The following is a 23,195-nucleotide window of genomic DNA, read 5'->3' on the forward strand; positions in this document are numbered from 1 at the left end:
TAAATATGAAAAGTGGCAGCACATAATCTCCCCAAGCCCAGAGTCTGAGAGGCAAAAAAGTTGGTTTGCAAATGATAAGGTAGGTGAGTGAAGGCACTACTATTGGGAACAGGATACTCCCATCTCCAGTCCCCTGTGGCTGGGTGGTTCAGCAGGGGGTTTCCTCTGATCCATCACAGTCAGGAGGTACCTAATGCCAAAATAAAGTTACTGCTCCTTGTCCTAGGGGGTGAGAAAAATTTTCTTCATGCATTACAGATGAGTTAACACATATGAACCAGCAACCAGCTAATGTCTGAAAATGATCATCCAGAAAAGTATAAGCCTCTACCTCAGCTGACCGTTCCCAACCTAATGACCTATTTAATCCTTTAAATGACTGACTGGTATGCCCATCATGGACTCTCAGGACATCAAGGGAGGGTTTTGTTGTTGTTGTTGTTCTGTTTTAAACAACAACAACAACAACAACAACAATCAATCTTGGGAACAAAAGAACAAACCTAAGCACAATTTGTCATTCTGCTAGGCTCAACATCTAATGAGGACAGTACAATTTAGTTAACCACTAGGCTGCAAAAAGAAGAGTCAGCACAGGCAGTATTCACTAATTTGTTAATCCTTGATGGATATTATTAGCAAGTTCAATAACTCTCTCCTTCCCCTCCCCCCATTTATTTCTCTAGAACGCTAGCCCTAGTGCTGCTAGAAAGAAGCCTTATCTGCAAGATGGCAGAGACAAAATGGGTAAACATCACTACAAGTAAGAAGACATGAATTTTAGTCACACTTCTTCATTTAACTAGCTGTGACCCTGGGCAAGTCATTTAACATCTCTATGCCTTAGTTTCTTCATCTGCAGAATTAGGGGTTTGGTTTTAACAGACTCTAGGGTCCCTTGCAGTTAAAATTGCATGGTCCTATGATCAATTTTTCTTAGTATGGATTTTAATAACAATAAAGGCTTACTCTGATGCTTAAATGAGGAATGGAAGTATCTCTAGGTTCTGGAAAGCAATGACTGGGAACAGGCTTTGGTTAAGTCAACCACGCTGGAGAGACTTATTGTAGGAGTGAAGCCCGGGCTGGCTAGATGTGGCAAGACTTATTTATGATCAGATGGTTGGCTGGTCATCATGTGATGCATTTTTATGGAACAGAGATTAATGGAAATCATTCAGTATAGCAAGAAGGGAGGTTTAACACCAATGAAATAAAAGATCTTTTAAAGTCCTAAAATATAATAACAAAAATTTACATTTGTGCAACACTTTATAAACTCTAAAGAGCTTTACACATATTAGCTCATTTTTAGTCTCACGACAATGTGAAAAAATAGTTCAAATATTAGGACCTGCATTTCATAAATGAGGAAATTGAGGCAAAGAGTTCTTTTATGACTTGAGGTCCATTGTGATTTATTTGTGTGACTGGCCCAAATGGAACTAGGAGGCAAAATTACAACTTTTCACTCCATGGTCTTTCACTATAGCATGCTTCCTCCCATAAGATCACATATATATATATATGAACAGAAACTTCAAATAATATCAGCACTGCTACTATGCTATACTATACACTATACTATATAATAACATATAATACAAACAATATAGTATAACATAATATACAATGCAACATAATATAAATAAAACATAAATTTATACTAACAGGCAGCATGTGAGAATGATTCTGCTGCTACGGAATCAGAGAGACCCAGTTTCAAGTCCCAACTATCACACATAATGGCTGTGCAACCATAAGCAAGTCGTTTTCTGTTTCAAGGTCTCACACAGACAATCTGCTCTGGTAGAAGAAGTCCCTTACCTATAGCTCTTTATATGGATAATATCACAAATCTAGTTCAAAAAAAAATTAAGTGCATATGTGTATATATGCACATAGACATATACATACACATTAAATGTTCACAATTGAGTCATCGGAATCATAACAAATCTTGGCACAGATTCTAAAAGCTTCCTATGCTGAAGCTAAATACTACCCCCATACCTAAGCCATACTCACATTACAGATTCATGTGGATCTCTGCCAACCCTCTCCTATTCCAATTCACAAAAAGCTTCCAAATTGATCTTTTCAATGTAAAAAAAAAATCCTTTCAATCCTCTATGACAATCACGAAATTAAACTCAATCCCCTTAAACAAGGAGCTGGGAACAAGGAATAACCTTCTCCATAAATCACAGACTTAGAACTGGAAGGGACTTTGGAGACCACCTCGTCCCATTCCCCCCTTCACAGATAGGAAAATGAAGTCCAGACAGATTAAGATGGATGCTGCCAAATCAGATGCCAAATCCTGTCATTTTACCTCTATTATGTCTCGTATAAATCCTCTTCTCTCTTCTCACACAGCCACCATCCTACTTCAGATGCTGATCAACTCTAACCTGAATTACTACAATAGCCAACCTTCTTGGTCTCCATGCTCTAAGTCTCTCTTTAAAACCTATCTTCCACAGAGCCACTAAAATGATTTTTCTAAAGTGCAGGCATCCAGGGGCTCTCTATTATCACTGATAAAATAAAAACTCTTCTGTTTGACATTTAAAACTCTTCACCACCTGGCTTCTTTCCCATACCCATCCTTCTCTTGATGCCAGCCACACTGGCATCCACTGGTCCTCATACAAAATACCCCATTTCCTAGCACATCCTATCTCTGTGCCTTTGTCAATTGGCTATTGCCCATACCACAGAAACTCTCCCTCCTTACCTGCGTCTCTTGGAAATCCTGGTTTCCTTCAATAGTCATCTTAAGCACCACCTTTTAATACTTTCCCAAGATGTCAGTGTCTTTCTAAGATTACTTTCTATTAATTTTGTATGGATTTTATCCACACCTATTTACATATATGTTGTCTCCTCCATTTAAATGTAAACTCCCTGAGGACAGGGATTATAGTTCACTTCTGTCATTTTATTCCAAAGTTCAGCACAGAACCTGGCTTTTGGTAACACTTAAAAAAACTGTTTACTGATAGAATGTCGTCAAAACAAGACATGGGTTGGATATCTGTATTGGCAAAAGGGCAGAAGTGGCAATGAGACATACTTGGTTTGATAGATGAAAGAAAAAGAAACAAAACAAAGAGCTGTCCAACAATGAAATGGATAACCATGAAAAGAAGTTGATGAGGTTCCCTCATCACTGAAGGAATTCAAGCACTGGCCAAATGACCCCTTGTCAAGGATGCTAGAGAAGGGATTCTTACAAAGGAAGGTGGATCATGTAACCTTTAAGATGCCATTCAATTACTGGATTCTGATAGTCTGAGTATATTTGCCTAAAACAAATGTAACTTTTCATACAAGTAACCCAGGCTATCAGATGTCTGAATATAGAAATAACCTCTGATCCAGGCAGAGGTTCAATTTATGAAACAAATTATAATCTCTGAAAATAGAGATAGAAGAGAGAAATACCTTGGCTCTGGCCTGCCTTGTAATTAAGTTCAGTCTTTATTATTAACATACAGCCATGTTTATAAGGCCATCCCCAGCATCCCAGATGTTGCGAACATCTTAATCGCAGATAATTTAGAAATGACAGTACAGAATTATACAAACTAGAGCCTGTAAGTTTAGGAATCTTAATTACTTGCAAATCTTATTATGTTATCTATCTTCTAATTAACCTTGAAACAGAATGAGATTATGAGAAATGCAATATCCAAGAAACACAGTTCATGAATCTTGTCACTATTATGCTTTACAAGTAAAATCTGTCTTAAGGAGGAAGCTAGGTGGCACAGTGGATAAAGCACCAGCCTTGGATTCACGAGGACCTGAGTGCGAATCTGGCTTCAGACGCTTGACACTAACTAGCTGTGTGACCTTGGGCAACTCACTTAACCCTCATTGCCCCCCCCCCCCAAACTCTGTCTTAAGTAGTAGATCTCTAAAACAACAGAGTTGTTTTAACTGGTTGAATTCTACCATTTTCTTTGTACACTAAGATATATTTTCCTATTCTTTTAAAAGGAAGAATTCAAGCAATGAAGAATTTTATACAATATAAATCTATCTGACAGCACAGATTAGAGTTCGCCTCCAAGTTGGAAAGATTCAAGTTGTGTGATCTTAGGCAAACCACTTAACTTCTCAGAACCCCAGACTAAGTTGCAGAGCCGGTATCACGTGGCACTGCTAACAAAGAATTTTCTCATACCAGTGAAGACAGGTTTGAATATATAAACAATCAATGCCTTGGCCCTAAAATTTGCATTAGTAAAGTTCCCTGTGTTTACTTTTCTTATATAATCTGTTCTAATGAAACATAATGACCACATTTTAAACACACCACTAAACAAAAGATATTCTTATAGGTAATATTACCCTCTTCTATGAGATAATTAGGGGGAAGAAGAAAGTGAGAAAAAGAGTATAACAACCTACCTTTAAAATACTTATCTTAGGGGCAGGAATACCTGAGTTCAAATTTGACCTCAGACACTTAACACTTACTAGCTGTGTGACCCTGGGCAAGTCACTTAACCCCAATTGCCCAGCAAAAAACCAAAAAAACCCATAAAATACTTATCTTTTTTGTTAATAAATTTGTTCTGCTTTAGCCCTGAGAGCAGACCCTGAAATAATGGGTTGATGTTACACAATTACATATTTAGCTCAATGGAAGGAATAATTTTTTCTAACAATTAGAGCTATCTAAAGGTTGGCCTCAGAGATGCCTTCCAAAGATATCCTTTGATTCTTTGAAATCAGATATTTTGTCCATATATACTCCACCAAGGAAATATAGGAAATACATCAAGTGCAAATAGCTGGAATAAACAATTCTATATAACAGCAAATGTCCAGGAGATGATGTCTGCAAATGGGAAGCCAATTGTTTCACATAAATTTGCCATCTTTGCTAAGATTAAAAACTCTGTCCACGGGTTTTATTGCATGCATGTTACTGATAATACTTTATACTTTAAAAGGATTATATTTTAACCTTTAAATATTTTTAAACTAAATGAGGGAGGATGTAGTAGAAAGCATTTCAATGACTGCAGTTGTCATGTATACAACACTTAAGAAGGAATAACTGAGTGAGCAATTTATATAAGTAGCTTCCAGGAAAAAAATAATTTAGGCTAGGGTTCATCTATTTAAAGACAATTATGTTAATTATGTTATGAATTTCAAAATGCCAGGACACTATCTATTCCTTCCCTTTAATCCAAACCAAATAAGCACTACTATGTATAAAGCATTTGTTAAGAGCTGGGTGTACAAAGGCAAAAAAAAAAAAAAAAAAAAAAGGCCCTTCTCACAGGAAAGGTAAGAAAAGCTGGAAAAAGAAGAGAGAAAGGTAAGAGAAAACAAGAAATAAGAGTACACAGGGAGGAAAGGAAAAAACAGCAGAGGCAGGGGTGAGGATCAAAGAAGAGCAGATGAGTGATAGCACATAGATTGCTGGGAGATGGAGGCAGTGGAGAGATTAAACAGTCCTGCCACCCCAGCAGTGCCTAAAGGTATCACTGTGGCACATAAACTGGCCTAGTAACTACAAACAGGGAGGTGTGAACATTTAGTGAAAGGCAAGCTAAGGTTAAGTCATACTCACTCCCAGACCTCTCCAGGGCATCATTGTACTATAGCCTACTACAATAACCGATGCTTGTAATGATAACTCTTAGTTGTCAAGAAAAGGTTGTAGTTTCTCTTATTGTTGTTTGGCAAAGCAGGCGGGGAAGCAGCCCTCCTTCAAACACTTCTGTTTGTTCCGGAGTTAAATTTCATTTACCTGGCTGAAAGAGTCTCCAAAAGCTGGGTTGGTATATATTGCATTACAGAAATAGAACACAAATAATTTATTAACAGCAGAGTGTAGAGAGAAAAAGCCATGCTATGGAAATTCCAAGTTAAGAGTTTAAAACTCATCCATTCAATTCCTTTCCTTTCTGTTTTATTTTCTTTGTGGAGGGATCACAAGGCCTTGACATCCACATCTGGAGCAGAGTTCAGGATTGAGAATGAGCAATGAGGAGGAGAGACTCTTTTTTTTCCTGCTTCCTGGCCTTTGGAAGGATAGGGCGTTTGTTTTCCATATCCTTCATCTTGACAGAACCAGTGCACCAACCAACTAAATAGTATTTATTTTAAGTGTCTATGATGTGCCAGATAACCATGCTGAGAAAAATGAAACAGCCCCTGCCCTCAAGGAATTTACATTTGTACTATGAAATAATAGAATATAAATGAGAATCAACATAAAACTGATTAAGTTAGCCATATGCAGAAGGAATTCATTCTAGAAGCTTTTTAGAAATGTATTATTGAGATGAGGTAGCTTCCTAAGTCTCAAGAAGGGTATAAGCTTTCTCCCCAGCTTCTCATCAAGAAAATTAAGAAGTAACTGATGTTAGATAAAATATGATCTAATAAATTTTAACAAGTCTACTAATGATGTCAGTAAATAAAGGTGTTGTTCTGTAGAAACCCCCCAAAAAAGGTGTGGGGGAGGCAAAGTTAAGAATATTAGAGCTTAGGGGCAGCTAGGTGGTGCAGTGGATAGAGCACAGGCCCTGGAGTCAGGAGGACCTGAGTTCAAATCCGGCCTCAGACACTTAACACTTACTAGCTATGTGACCCTGGGCAAGTCACTTAACCCTAAATGCCTCACTAATTTAAAAAAAAAAAAGAATATTAGAGCTTACCCAGTCCTATGCAAAAGGAAGAATATACTATCTAGGAGATACTCTACAGTAGGGCAAAGATAAGTTTATAGGTTTTCCAACATTTTGGGTAAACTCTCAAGACCCTCTGGTTCCTTTTGCTCTATTTTCACGCTTTTTTTTTTTCTTCCTCAATAGTATTTTATTTTTTCCAGTTACATGTAAAGAGTTTTCAACATTCATTTTTTTATAAGATTTTGAGTTTCAAATTTCTCTCTCTCTCTCTCTCCTTCCCTTGCCTCCCCCTTCCCCAAGACAGCAAGCAATCTGATATAGGTTATATACGTACAGTAACACTAAACTTATTTCTACATTAGTTATGTTGTGAAAGAAAAAATCAGAACAAAAGGGTAAAATCTCAAGAAAGAAAAAAGAAAAAACCGAAAGAAAAAGTAAAACTAGTATGGTTCCACAGTTCTTTTTCTGGATGTGGAGAGCATTTCCCATCCCGAGTCCTTTGGAAATGTCTTGGATTATTGTATTGCTGAGAAGATCTCCATCTATCACAGCAGATCGTCACATAATGTTCCTGTTACTGTGTATAATGTTCTCCTGGTTCTGCTCCTAATGTGCTTGTCTTGTAATATGCATTTAATAAATGTTTTTTGAATTAATTTCTCCACGTAGCCTGACAGTAGGAGAAGAGCTCTAGATACAAAGTCTGAAAATTCAGGTTACCTCTAAGGTATAGCATCATTCAACCCCATTATTTTGATACCTCAATGAATCTATGATTTCCTTGACATGGGTACTCACCAAAATGCTGAGGAATGCAATCTATCCTTGACCACCCATCCTGTGAAACTCTCGCTCTTGTCTTGCTACAGACAAACCTGCAATAAGGTCTCATCTAATGGGGCTGGAGGCCATCTGCCTCTAGACATTGCTTGGATCCTGGTACTGAAGTTGTTCATCAGTTATCCTTTATTGTTGATACACGATTAACTCACCTTTTGACCAAGCCATACATTTCTCTAAAGATCTCCTCTGACAGTGATATTAATCTCAGAGAGAAATGGGGGCCACTAAAATATATATATATGTAAGGATCCCTGAGGGTCACATATTAATTTTTGAAAAAATCACACATCAACATTATCTATGGTCTTTGTATTTTTATTTCTTTTGTTAAAAATTATTCTCAATTACATTTTAGTTGGATTCAGGCAGCACCAGGGAGATGAAATACATGGGCTGTTTGTTTGATACCTCTCGTCTGTGATGTTTCCTTGGCACATGTTCTCATTTTCTATATGCTGGACTATTCTTGCCTGCCAAGTACCTTTTCATTGTCTTTTTGCCAATCCTTAATTTCAGTTCTCCAGAGACTGGTATTAAGCATCATGTACCATCACAGAAACGAGATAAAAAATATAGGAAAGCTTCAAGGAAAACTTTGGAATGGTAAGGACAACCCTGCAACTTTCTAAAGGCTATCTCCTGTGCTTGTTGTTGGTTTTTTTGTTCCATTCTGGACCTGGCCCATTGCCCATTGCCCATTGGTGGTGTCTTTTCAAAACTTATATACTCGGGGCAGCTAGGTGGCTCAGTGGATAGAACACCAGGCCTGGAGTCAGGAGTACCTGAGTTCAAATCCGGTCTCAGACACTTAACACTTACTAGCTGTGTGACCCTGGGCAAGTCACTTAACCCCAATTGCCTCACTAAAAAAAAAAAACAAAAAAAAAAACCACACACAAAAACTCCCCTTATATACCTATGGATAAATCAATGGATCGTCCAAACAGTGGTCTGTAACATTCAGACAATAGATACTCTTCATCCACTTTTCTTTTTCCTTGTATGTCTAGTTAAATCAAACTCTTGAGTGACTGAAGAACTCATTTGAGGGGATGGAGGGGCTGTTAGGGGGGTGATGATTAAGCATGCACTAAATGCCAGGCACTATGCTAAACATTTTATAAATATCATCTCTCTAATTTGATCCTCACAATAACCCTAGGAAGTAGGTGCTATTATTCCCATTTTACAGTTGAGGAAATTGAAAGACAGAGGTTAAGTGACTTGCCCTGGGTCACACATCTAGTTAAGTGTCTGAGGCTGGATTTGAACTCAGGTCTTCCTAACTGGAGGTCTAGCATTTTATCTACTGAACCACCACCAGCTGCCTCCACAAGGGTCTCTGGTATTCCAGGGATTGATGTAAATCAGTGCCATGTCAACTCAAGATATAAAGGGAATACCCAATCCCTTTGTATGTATCTATGGGGATATCCTCTAGAACAGAGACAAATGCCTTTGGCAAGCATATGTCTCTTTGGGTTATACTGTTATGTCTCCCCATTTGATACCTTCTTTGATACCAATAATGTGAAGTTATCTTTACTGTCACATCCTTTAAGGAATGTATGAGACATATACATGAGAGAGATGTTATTAGAGGATGGTTTCCCTTTAAGGCAGAATTTTTTTCAACTGAATTAAATGATTTTTTAAATTGTTCATTTTAAAAAACATAATTGGAACTTGTATTCTTTACATTTTTTAATTAACTGTATGACTATAAATATGTGGCCAGCTATAGAATGTCATCTGGGATAGTCTACCTGTTCCCTCTCAAATTTTATCTATTTATAATGTCATTTTGTTGTCATTCAGTTGTGATCCAGTAGAGTGTAGAGTGACAGTATTAATGGGGTTTTCTTAATAGAGTGGTTTGTCATCTCCTTCTCTAGTGAATTAATGGAAACACAGGTTAAGTGACTTGCCTAGGGTCACACAAAAGCCGAATTTGAACTCAGGTCTTTTGACTCCAGACCCAATACTCCTATCCACTGAGCCACCTAGCTGCTTCCCAACAAATACAAAAGCTATAGAATATCATCTGGGATAGCCTAACGATTCCTTCTCAATTTTTCTTCAAGGATGCCTTCAATGCATACACAGATTATTCTCATAAAATTACTAATAATATTACATGTCATTATCTATCAACTTTTTTTGGGGGGGGAGAACAATTAAGATCAATATCCTTTGGTATCCTGCCTCTCTAATGCTTCAACCCCCTCTAAACCCTGTTGATTCCCAAACAGAACTCCTTAGTTTCCTTTGTCCAGTCTAGATGCTATTCTTATCCTTGTTTTTTTTTTTTAATTGCAATTTCCACTTTCTCATTTAGCACACCTGTGAAAAGTCCAAATATAATGGAGTTACATTGATCTGATGGTGGAAAGAATTTGTCATCTACATTTTTATAGGTCTTTCCATTTTTGGTGTTTCTTGTCTTTCAGTTTCAACTTCAGTTGGTATCAGGATGACTTTGCTTAGACAGGTCACTTAATTAAATTCAGTTAAACATTTATTAAGGGTTTACTATGTGCTAGGCACTGTGCTAAGCACTGGGCATAAAAAGAGAGGCAAAAGATAAGTCCCTGCCCTCAAGGAACTTACAATATAATGGGGGAGACAACATGCAAATATAAATGAAGTAATCTACTTACAGGATAAATCAGAAACAATTACAAGAGGGAAAGCACTGGAATTAATATGGATTAGGGAGGGGCCGCTAGGTGGCGCAATGGATAGAGCACAGGCCCTGGAGTCAGGAGGACCTGAGTTCAAATCCGGCCTCAGACACTTAACACTTACTAGCTGTGTGACCCTGGGCAAGTCACTTAACCCCAATTGCCTCACTAAAAGAAAAAAAAAATATGGATTAGGGAAGGTTTCTGTAGAAAAAGGTGGAACTTTAGTTTCTAAACTTCCTTTAAAATTGTTTTTCTCTCCACTGTTTCTTGTGATGTCATTAGGTGATTCTTTGTACCACTTTCTGCTGTAAGATTTCTACAGCTGAGTTTCTATTCTAAATTGGTACCCTTGGTGGTCAAATATATCTCTCTATTTGACAAAGTTTTGCTTGTTGAGGCATAGCTAAGCTTTTTTTGTTTTTCTCGTTATGTCATTTGATTTACATTATATACACTTCTTCAGGAAATGGTTATAATCTGTCAACATTCATGATATCCCCTTCAGTAATGAGTGAACTCCTGGTTTTTATAAATTCAGTTTATATATATATATATATATATATATATATATATTTTTTTTTTAAATGTTACCTGAAGTTTAGTATGATGAAAGCATCCTACTAGCTGGGGGCAGCTAGGGGATAAAGTATAGATCGAATGCCAGGCCTTCAGTCAGAAAGACCTGAGTTCAAATGTGGTTCCAGACACTAATTAGTTACGAAATCCAAGGCAAATCACTTAGCTTCCAGTTTCCTCGATGGTAAAATGTGGACAAAAGTAGCACCTACCTCCTAGTATTGCTCTGAGGATCAAGTGAGATAGTATTTGTAAAGTGCTTAGCACAGTGCCTGGCACAGAACAGGTGTTTAATAATAAATATGTGTTTCCTTCTTTCCTTCCTTCCACCATTATGAATTTTTAACCAGGAATTTGGGTTTCAAAACTTTCTTTTTCTGAGTTTGATGGGTGTGAATGTTTCCCAGATCCTTATCACACTTTGTAAACTGATAAAAATCAAGTTTCTGAACTTGAAAAGCTAAGCCTCAGGGCCCTGGACCCACCAAGGTGTAGGCACCCTTTAAAAGCTCAGTTTGATCAGCTTATTAACCTCTATTTATTCCACTGCAACTCTGTTCTGTGAAGTCCCATCTACACTTTTAGCTCCTTTTGTTCATTTTCTTCATGATGGCCAAGATTTCTATAGTTCTTAATTGCTTAGAAAGCATTTTATACATGTCTGATCATTACAATAACCCTGAAAGGTAGGCACTATTGGTATTAGCCCTATTTTAAAGATGATGAAACTGAGGCCCAGCAAGGTTATACAACTTATCCTCATAGTCACGTAGCTCCTAACAAAGGCTATATTTGAACCTGGGTCTCTGCTGACTCTAAGTTCAGTGCTCTTTCCAATATAGTACACTTGCTTCTCCATCACAGTGAGTAGGAGATGTTCCAGTGGGTCAGCCTCTACAGTAGCCTAGCTCCGCCCCTCCCCCCTAAACACTTTAGCAACTACTCCCCATAGATAAAGGGACCTAAGCTATCTCATTGGTAACAAGTTTCTATAGATCCAGATTTATATTTATCTATCTAGATATAAAAAGCTATTTTCTTTCTTTCTATCAATTATCTATCCATCTATCCATCCATCCATCTATCTGTCTATCCATCCTAATGAACTGGGGCAGATTAGGTATTATACTATAACTGGATTTTAGTGCTTTTCTTAGTTTTGCTTCTAAGAGGCTAAAAGTTCTACTCTATATGATTTTTGTGAAGACCTGAACATGATATCAAAGAAGCTATACGCAGAACTTGAGAATGATATAATGTGATATGCCCTGCCAGAAATAATATCTGGAACAATAAGACAATCTCAGAGATTTCAGATGTAGTATGCTTGCTTACCGATGCAAAATCTACTGCTTCCAATTCTATAAAGCTATGAGCATTATAAACAATTGCAATTTCTACCATGATGATGTCCTCCTAATGCCTTAAAGATGCAAAAATCTCTAAATTACTTTCTGAAGTAATGAAACTTTTCTACTTTTAAACTCACGATTAGAAATGTGAAATATTGAACATATTTGACTCACAGAGGCATTAATATTTTCATTGTAAAAAGTAAGAGAACAAAATATAAGTAAATAAAAGTATTATGTTCTACATTTTAAAAATCAATAGACTGAACGGAATTAGAATCAATACACTGAACAGGCAAGATAAATTATGATATACTCTTACAGTCAACTTTTTTTTGGTCTTTCATTACAGAGGTCCAAACTGGTGCTAGACAGAAATGAGACTCATGAAACTAGCAGAGACATTGATTCATACACTGAATGAAGACAATTTTGCTTGTATAACACTGGCCTATACATGTGGTAAAATTAGCATGTCGTGTGAGGCAGCAAGGTAGCACAATGGAAGCAGCTTAGTGCTTAGTGTCAGGAAGACTCATTTTCCTGAGTTCAAATCTGGCATCAGACACATTCTAGCTATGTGACCCTGGACAAGACATTTAACCCCGTCTGCCTCAGTTTCTTCATCTGTAAAATGAGCTAGAAAAGGAAATGGCAAACAACTCCAGTACCTCTGCCAAGAAAATTCCAAGTGGAGTCTTGAAGATTTGGAAAAAGCTGAAATATGATTAGACTGAACTGACCTATGGTTCTACTACTTGTTTCTGACTACTCAAAAGAGCCACATTTCTTTCAGTGATGCTCATAAGTTTTTGAAAAGCTATTCAAAGATGATGTCTGCAATACCAGCAATAAAGTTGACCTTGGGGTGGCAGGATTTTAAAAAAGAAAAATCAACAGGCATTTCAAAAAGCACAACTATTAACAATGATGTATTCACACCTTTGTTTGACAGAGGAAATAACGTATTACTGAATGGGTAAAAGGGAATTATTCACAGAAGGGTAACCTTATGTTGCCAAAAGTGAAAAGAAACTTTATTTGTATCTACATAATAGAAAAATGGCTGAGAAACAGAAAGTAAACTCATAAATACCATAGTTATTCATAGATAATAAGCTCACAAAAGTTTCTCATCCACCTTCCCCCAAGGAGGAAGAAGGCATCCTGGCAAAAATAATGAAATAAGCATAAATTGTAAGAACAAGTAAGTGAATAGCTATTCCTTTAGAGCTTGATTAAATAATTTCTGAAACAATTAATATCACTTTGAGTACTATTTCTCTGTTAAATAAAAGCTCAAAAATGTGTCACACACTCTCATATGCTGCTATTAATACAATATGTATGTGTCTTTCCACATAATGTCTCACTGTATCACGGTGGTGACCTTGTACCCTCAAAGACTATGCCAGCAAAACACAAATCTGGCAGCACTTAGCAAGCTGAAAGGGTTTGAAAGGGGTCAAATTTTGTTTACATTAATATACACTTGCAAAAATTGGAAATAATCTGCAATTTTATGTATGGTCATTTTTAATTTTATATATCTGAACATTTCTTTTTATTGATGGTTAGAATATTTTTTAAAGCCTTCAAGCAAGCACAGGTGCAATATCATGGTATTTATCTTTTGTTCAAGGAGCAGCCTCAGTAAGTGTGGAGAGGCTCACAGCCAGCAGGTTACTCTCCAAGCAAGAAACTCTTTCAGCCAGAGTAGCTCAAGATGGCTACAGACTATTAAGTCACAGAAGGGCTGCTATTTGTGTCAGTGGAGGTAGACTCAGAACAACAAAAATCACAGATCTTTTGAGGTACTCAAATATTCAATTTTCATTCATTTTTTTTTGTTCATTAAAAACGTCAGAAAAATCAGCAAGATGAAGATTTGGAGATTGAACAGTACTTACCGAAGATTCACTATCTCTAACAAGGAAGTCACCTTCGACACCCCGCTCGTTAAGGGCACATTCAGCCTGATGTCGTGTAACGTTCCCATAATACCACTCTCTTCCAGCAAATCGTCCCGTAGAAGATGGCCCCGTGTAGCTTATCTGAGGTGGATGGGAAGTGTTCATGGCAGGGCCATCACTTAAGATGACTACGTAGTTTTTGGGAACAAGGCCAATCTGCCCTCGGGAATTTTTACATTTCCACCACTCTGGGTCATTTTCAGGTTTTTCAATGACTTCCATTGTTTCCCCTTTCTCAAAGTTGAGCTCTTCCTCCGTAACAGAACTGAAAGGATAGAGTGTTTGAACAATATGGAGAACTTTCATACTCTGGCCATTACTCATTGATGCTCCTTTTCTCAAACTGAGAAAACTTGGGGAATCAGCTGTTGCTTCTTCAAGCTCCTCTACAACATAGTTCGAAGGAAACCAGCCAATCTGTCCATTGTAGCTACCTCGCCACCAGCCGTCACTACACTTTTCCATCACGATGACCCGAGATCCTTTCACTAGGGAGAGTTCATCCTCCCTCTCTGCAACATAGGCAAATTTAACATAGGCTGGGATGTTGAGGTCATAAATCCTGTCCGCGGTGCTTCCATTGGATGGATACTCTGCATCCGTACTAGGGGTGGGAGAGGCATCTCTTGTGCTTGTCTTTCTTTTTGTTTTACCCAACCCTGTCAGAAACAAAGGGAAAGTCTTAGTGATAAAACAGTGAAGCAATCAACACAAAGCCAAGCATTTTTCAAAATATAAAATGGGAAGCATTTGCAGCGTACAACCACTGTCAACTTAACAAAAACAATGCACAGAAATAGACAGGACATGTGTGACTAGAAGACCTTATGATTACTACCAGGAAATATTAACACAGTTGCTCAAAACTACATTTCGACAGATGGCTTAATTAATGCTGATCTATAATTGTCATTCATTTCAGAAATTTGCAAAGTTATTGGTAATACCAAAAAAGCCCAATATAAATAGACCTGTTCTCAGACGCTTATTAAGCTATGTGAACATGGTTAAGTCACTTAAACCTGTTTGCCTCAGTTTCCTCATCTGTAAAATAAGCTGAAGAAGGAAAGGGCAAATACCCCAGCATCTGGGCAAAGAAAACTCCAAATGAGGTTTTCACTTTTGTAATGACTGAACAACAACAACAAAATGGTCATTCACTTTGGAAATATGCAAAGTTATTGGTATTACTGAAAAAATAAGTCATCTGGGAACAATTTCTACATCCCCCAGCTATAAGAAGTATGAGCTCAGAGAGTGTCTTTAGTACTCTTGCATAGGTGGAAAGCTGGGCTACATGACCACCACTCCCTTTTCTCAATTCTAAGGTTCTATAAATTTTTGAATTATCCTTATTCCAACACATATGCTTACTTTTTGCTTTTAATATTAATATTTTGCTTTAATGTCACCTTCATTTCCAAACATAACCCTTCTCTCCCCCAAGGGCCATATCTTATGACAAAAACTAAAGAAGAAAGGGGAAAAAAATGCAGGTTAGCAAAATTAAGCAAGACACCAAGTGAGTCTGATGGCATATGCAAGATGTATGCCATCCTTCAAGGTATACCCTCATGCAACCCTGTATAAGTACTCAGGGTCTCCAAGATCAGCACCCTCTTTCCAGCAAGGCAAGTGACTGATGATTCTAAATTCTAAATGAATACTAAAAATTTTCTCCCCCTTCACACTTACCTGCTCTGTGTTCTAATCTTTATTTCCCACCAGAGGACAGTAAATATTAATGAACCATCAGATAAACGAACCTCTGCTAATGTTACCTAATGTACTTTCACCTCCAGGTAACATCACCTTCTTCAATGATGTCTTAACTTGGACCTGGTTAAGAATGCAGAAGGTCCTGAAGAAATAAAACTGGTAATAAAAATTTCAAATGCCACAAGAAGTTAGATTTTTGAGGCATTTGGGCCTCTCTTTGCTACCTCCTCTTAAGAGTGGCTGCCTATGCCACCACTGGAGCCTAAACCAAACTTTGAGAGAAAGAATAGCTGGGAAGTTGTGACCTGTGCATAAACCCCCTTCTTAGACTATGTTAAGTACATAAAACGTGTTGTTGTTGTTCAATTAGGTCCAACTCTTTATGACCCCATTTGAGGTTTTCTTGGCCAAAATATTGGAGTGGTTTACCATTTCCCTCTCCAGGATACTTTTACAGATGAGGAACTGAGACAAAGAGGGTTAAGTGACTTGTCCAGGGTCATACAGCTAGTAAGCATCTGAGGCTGGATTTGAATTCAGGAAACCAAAGGTTAGTAAACATAAAGATGTGATTTGTTTTTTTCCCCATTCAAGTTCATTGACCCATCTGAAATATATCAGTAGATCTCTCAGGGGTCTGGGGATTCCAGGTTAAAAGCCCCTATTCTAGTCTTTTGGTATATCAATATAGGTGGGGAAAAGGAACAGGGTATTAAAGTTATAATGTAAAAATGCCCTATTTTTGATAGTTTTGATAGGTGCCCAACATCCTTCGGGTCGCATGCTACGTTAATGTGTTCAATAGACAGCATCCTAAGAGAGAAACATATTGCCTGGAGCAAGCAGATAATGACAATGCAGTGTCCAAACTACTTGAAGAAGGGGTCCAATAAAATGAAAACTAAAATAGGAAAGCCAGACAAAGGGCTTTATTTTTGATGTTTATTAACTTATTTATACTTAGAAATATCCACATCATAATTTTTAAAAATACATTACCCAAATTTACCTCTGTTTAGTGGCTATGCTATTTCATTATATACTAAAAGCATTAAGCATTTAGCTTAAATGCTTATAAAGCATAACAGAAACAGTCTGGTGCATTCAAATAGGTAATTCAAAAAAGGAAAAAAAAAAACACCTAAGCACTGTGCCACTAACCAACCAGATTGCAACATAAGGTGTGAAAGGAATCTGCTGCTTGGAGCCACTATTGTGCTAACTTGAAAATAATGACCTACTTCCTTGACTAATGCAAGAGCTCTGAGGGTGCCAACAGGCCACTAAGAACAATTCCAAGTCTTTACCCCATGCCCTCTTATAATAAGCTCATCCAGCCTCCAAACTCATCTAAGCTTCCACACTGAGTTAATCCTTCCATAATTTTATCATTCTTCAACTGAGCATGAGCAGATATACTACTTGGAAAGTTGGCAGTGGAGGGAACGATTTTATTGTGTTCTGTGATACAATTACAGGAAAATGGTGCTTAAACGACTTGCTCCAGGGGAAAGCTGGCAAAGGTTTAAATTCAGATGAAAAATTCCAACATTAGAAACTGAACAATAACATCTGTCAAGTAAGAAGTCAACATGAAAGCAAGAATTAAGGAATATTAAGGAGGAGAGAGAAAATATTTAAGCACCCTCCAAAGTTTAAGGATTGTAAAGATGCTTGTCAAAATGTAAACCTAAAACTAATGATCTCATTATTTCTTTGCATACGATTCTAATGACTGAATCACTGCTTTTCTCCCCACCCACAAACTCAGATGTTCAGATGTTCAAACAGACAGTTCCCCAAGCTTCAACTCTTTTCTCCATCTCTGAATAAATAACTACTTAATCTTTTGGAGTTGAGAAACGGATATCCTAATACTGTGACTCTCACCTTTAATACCTGTTCGGAATTTCTCTTTGTTATTTATTTAATTTTAGACAGTTACTAAAAGTAACAGGTTGTGTTAAAAGAGGTTCATTTTTTAGAAACTCAGAACAGATTTCCCCTAACAAAACAATGCTCTAAACGGTGTACAGGGTACAATCCACAAAAGCCTACTTATGAAACTAACCAACATTTATATCAATGTTTCTATGGGAATATGAGTTCAAAATTTCAATTTGAGACAGTAGGAATGTTTTCTTTGGTGGTAGAAGAAGTTGGGACATCGCTAAATAGCTTAGGAATCTTAACATCTCTAGGCCTCAGTTTCCTCATTAGTAAAACGGGGCAGGAAGGCAGGGGCTGAACTCAGAGGTTATTTACTTCCAAGGTTCTTTTCAGCACTTGGATCCTTTGATATGATATCTTTCCATCCTCAATTCCCTCCAGGACTCTTGTGATGTGAACCGGGGACTCCAAAGGGAAAAACTGGCAAGATAAGGGATGAGGCCCCATGGGTAGGTAAAGAGCTATACATAGCAAGAAGATAAGGGGCAACTAGGTGGTGCAGTGGATAGAGCACCAGCCCTGGATTCAGGAGGACCTGAGTTCAAATCCGGCCTCAGACACTTAACACTTACTAGCTGTGTGACCCTGGGCAAGTCACTTAACCCCAATTGCCTCACTTAAAAAAAAAAGATAAGAAGTAGGGAGGAGGAAAATGATGAGGGAGAAACTCTTGGTGAAATGATGAGCATGGGCTGCTAGGGTAAAGGATGGTGGAAGGGAACAAAGGGATTTTCCTACTTTTTTCCCTTTGTTATTATACTTGGAAACATCACTAAAGGTTGTTTTTAAATCATACCATTTACCTAGTTGAATTGCACCAGAAAGGAGTGAGCTGTATTTAAAATGAAATGAAGTAAAGATATCATTATTATGATAGCAAGAGTTCTAGTTATGCATTGACATCTATTCTTTCAAACTCAAGTACTACTTAGAACCGAGTAGTAAAGCCTTTATTAACCAGAACCCAACTATCTAGATAACTCAGCTAACATTATTTTTTCTCTACAAAAGACTTTTAGGAGAAAGGAAACCATTATTAGCATATGCCCCTGAGCCAATGTACATTCAATACAATTTATACTACTATACAATCTGAATAAATATTCAATGCTATGAAACATTTTATGAAACATTAGGCCACCATTTAACTGTGTAGTGAAATATGCTGAGTATCTAATTATTTGGGAAGATTTTAGAGTCAATCATTAAAGGGAGTCAGTGAAAAGCTAGAAAAGGAAGCAGTGATCACACAGAATGGGTGAAGATTAAGCTATGAAAATTGAGAAAAATCGAATGGATTCTCTTCTGTAATTGAGTTCATTTTGTATCACTACTGACATTTTGTGTAACTACCTAAGTTACATTTCATTTGTCTCTGAGTTAAATTTAGAAGTTTGGCTTTCCTGTAAATCAGCTCTCCTGCTATTCACTCTTCTATTCCTGTGTTAAGGAAAGCTGTTATCCTTGAAGGATGTAGGTGAATGTCAAGGAAGCTGTTTTCTCTGCAACTCTGCCTGTCCTTCAAAAGGACATTGTGACAATAAGTAACCAGCAGATGGACATCATGGATGAGCTTTCCATAGCTACAAGACAGAAGGAGGGGTTGTTGTGAGCTCTGCACCCCAAATTTCCAGCCAATCATATTGTCCCCCACATCTATGATGCTGCCTTCTAGTTTTTGGATGATTCTCCTTTTGTCCATAAAATTAATGCCATCTTTCATTCAGGATCTTTTGCTTGCTGAGGAGCTAAAGACTGGTAACTGCTAGCCTAACCAATAAAGTGAATGTGCTCAGAACTTTGTGCCTCCATTTACCTTAATTTCAATTGCAACAGCTCCTTTTCCCCATTTTTTTTGGCAGTGTTCTTTATAGAACAAAGGAATATTGTTATTATGGTTAATCTGGATTTTAATTACCTTTACAAAAAACCTAGTCAATTACCTTTATTTAGTATTTACTCAATACAGAGTTGGGGTGAAAGAGTTGCTAAAAAATAACCTAACCTTGCATATGAGTAGCATTCTTCAATACATATTAAGTGCATATTTTGTCTACTTTTTATTAACCTATTTGGCAAGCTCTCTCATGCCATTCTTGTTGAAAAGATGGAGAGGAAGAGGCTAGAGGAGAATACAATTAGGTAGATTTAGAACTGGTTGAATACCTGAGACCCAAAAGGTGGAAGACCTTTAGTAGAGCACCTCAAGAATCTATAATTGGTCCCATAATGTTTTTTGTTTGTTTGTTTGTTTGTTTTGGTGAGGCAATTGGGGTTAAGTGACTTGCCCAGGGTCACACAGCTAGTAAGTGTTAAGTGTCTGAGGCCGGATTTGAACTCAGGTACTCCCGAATACAGGGCCGGCGCTCTACCCACTGCGCCATCTAGCTGCCCCCCCATAATGTTTTAACATTTTTATTGATTGCTAAGGAAAAGCATGGAAGATGACAAGTTGATTCCATTTGAAGGTGGGATAAAGTCATCAGGGATAACTAACACACTGGATAACAAAGTCACAATTCTAAAAGACCTTGACAGGTTTGGTCTATCATTGGGCTAAATGATATCATAAAACTTAACAGAGTCAGACCATATAAATTATTATAGACTTATATAGAATTTAAAATCATTCTAGACTCAGAGTTGGAAGACAGCTAGGAGGTTATTAACCCTGAATCCCTCACTTTCCAAATGAGGAAACTGCAAAGAAAATTAAGTGTCTTGTCCAAAGTCATATAGCTAATAAGTGACTGAGCTAAATTTTAAATCCATATGCTCCACCTCCAAATCCATGCATCATGAAATTCTTACACTTAGGTTCAACAAAGGAACTTAATATATGGACGATGATGCTGGGGGTGGGGCATGATCAGAGAGAACAGTATAACTAGGAAAAAAACTGGGGGTTTTTAGAGGGCAAGGCCAATATGACACCCAAGAAAGCTAACGTAACCTAGTCTGCAAGACTGAATTAACAAAGTATAGCATCCAGGACTTGAGAGTTATCTGAAGCAGAAGATCCAGAGCTATCAGGGGACCACAGAGGCCACTGATTCCAACCCCATTCTTTTAATGGTGAGAAAAGTGAGGAATAGAATGGCTAAATGACTTGCCCAGGATCACTCTGGTAAATAACCAGATCAGACTACATATGGAATACTATGTTCAGTCCTGGGTGAAACCTTTTTAGGAAGGACCCCAATGAACTGGGTAGGAAGGGCATTGATAGGCTGGGAGGTGTTGAGAGGAAAGGGGCAACCAGAATGGTGAAGAGCCTCAAGAGCCTGTCGTGAGAAGAGTAGTTTAAAGGAATCAGAGGTTTTTGCTTAAGGAGATAAGTTAGGGAAGTGGTAGCCATCCTCAAATATCTGAAGGGCTATCACGTGGAAAAGGTAAGTGACTTGCTCTGATTTATCCACAAGAGGAGAATTTAGAGCAATAGGCAGGAAGTACACAAAAGGAAAATTTACAGGGAAAAAGCCCCACCTCCTGTATTGTAAGGAAAAAATGTTTTAACAATTAGGGCTATCCATAAGTGGATAAGTAATGTAGCGGCCCTCAATGTAATAAACATAAAGTTCTACAACAACATAGGGGCTCCTTTTGAACTCTAAGATTCTGTGATCTCTGGCAATGATTAACAAATTCATTTCAGTCATCTTTTCAACAAGGTTTGAAAGGAAAAGGATTGCTTCTGAGTTAACCAGAAACAACAGAACCAGAATGAGTCAGCCCCAAACAATGTAAATTGGGGCTTGGCTATAATTTGCTTTATGAAAATTCGTTTGAGCCTACTTTACCCTAAACTTTATGTCAGATTCTTAGTTTCTTTTTTCCTATGGGGTAATGCAATTTTGTTGTATGTGAATGACCTTTCCTCCAGTCAACTCACTACATACATAGTAAAAGTGTTAATGAAAAACATATGCTTCTCTTCAATTATGTTATGCCTCCAACTGACTGAAATTGTTACAAATAGGAATATACCGGTTCACCCATGGACAGCATGCTCAAGCATAGTCCTCAGTTAAGCTTTTTGTATCGAAGACTCTGACCCTTCTAAAATGTTTTGGCCCCTTCCAGGTGTCCTTGAACTTAATTTCAATGGAAGTGGGGAGGTGGGGTGGTAGACAGTTTTTGGTAGGAATGTGGAATTCATCATTTGTGAAAATATTGTGCCAGTTAAGGTTCTTTCACAGAAAGGAAATGTTCTCAAATGTGCCAACTTTGGCTTTTACTACTTCTAAATAATATTCTTCTTGTGAACAGATTTATCTCTTTCCTAACAGAGTATATAAGTACTGCCATAGCTATTCAGATGAGATAAAACTTAAGAGTATGATTGGGAAAGAAATCCATGTGTTAGGAGAATGAGGTAGACACTGAGTGATGCATATGAGAGTCATGCTCTCCATAGATAGTAAAGTTAAGGAAAGACTTATCGGGTGTTTTTAGTTAATTTCCTTGGCAGTGTTTAGAAAATCAAAATTCCTTCTTGGTAAATGAGTATGTGTTTTTCTCACTCTGCTTTCTTCCACTTCAGACTGTTAAGATAAATTAATTATAACCGCCAAAGATCACAGAATCTTAAGAGTTCAGAGGGACCCCAGAGTTGGTCTAGTCATACCAGTGTTTGAAAAATAACATAATGCTTGTTCCATTGAGAAGGGACCAATGACTTCTTGAGGTAGCCTGTGCCACTTCTGGCTAACCCTAATTGCTAACAAGTTTTTCCTATTGACACAAGAGGTTTTTTTCCTCCTTTAAATTTTTTTTCCTTTCATGTAATTTCTGCCCAGTTCTAAATTTTCCCCTCTGGGTCCCATTAGAGTAAGTCAATTACCTCTTCCATGTGACAGCCCTTCAATATGTTCTACTAGCAAACAGGAGTGGGGAGGGAGAAAAAAAGGGTGAATTACTTTTCCTTATCATTAGACTAGAAAGGAGGACTAGCTCTACCTTCTCCTGTGGATATGGCTATCCTAGACTTTCAATAGAGTTCCTTTAGAGAATGGTAGCAACAGAAGTTCCTCACTGTGCCTTTTTATTTTTAAACTGAATTCACCCTTCTCCATAAAGTTACCATGGCTTCTCTCCAGTTAACACACTTAGAAAACTACAAAGGAACATGTTTTACACACACACACACAGAGACACACACACACACAGAGACACACACACACACACACGCGCGCGCGCTTTTACATCTTAGCAGATATTCTCCTGGCCAGCAGTAATACCCACCAATTTGGTTTACAAAGTAAGAGCTGAAGAAATTTGTAGCATGAGTGTTAAGATCAAACCCTGGCAATACTAGCCTGCATTTTCTGTTTCACTAAATTTCATTTTCTGATTGTTAGAGAAGATAAAGGTCTATGAGACAGTTTAGGGGAAACATCACAGGCAACTCCCTTAAATTATAGAGCA

General features: G+C 37.6%; 1 protein-coding gene across 6 annotated transcripts in view; it reads right to left on the bottom strand.

Annotated features, from left to right (window-relative positions):
- The window catches only part of NCK2 (NCK adaptor protein 2), a 194,728-nt gene that overhangs the window by 18,082 nt on the left and 153,451 nt on the right, over window positions 1-23,195 (bottom strand). For all 6 annotated transcript variants that reach the window (XM_043998285.1, XM_043998280.1, XM_043998284.1 and 3 more), the window contains one exon: window positions 14,037-14,758. In XM_043998285.1, coding sequence (XP_043854220.1) covers window positions 14,037-14,758 — 722 coding nt within the window. The remainder of the gene's footprint in view (window positions 1-14,036; window positions 14,759-23,195) is intronic.

The sequence above is a fragment of the Dromiciops gliroides genome, chromosome 3 (assembly GCF_019393635.1).
Source record: "Dromiciops gliroides isolate mDroGli1 chromosome 3, mDroGli1.pri, whole genome shotgun sequence".
NCBI lineage: Eukaryota > Metazoa > Chordata > Mammalia > Microbiotheria > Microbiotheriidae > Dromiciops > Dromiciops gliroides.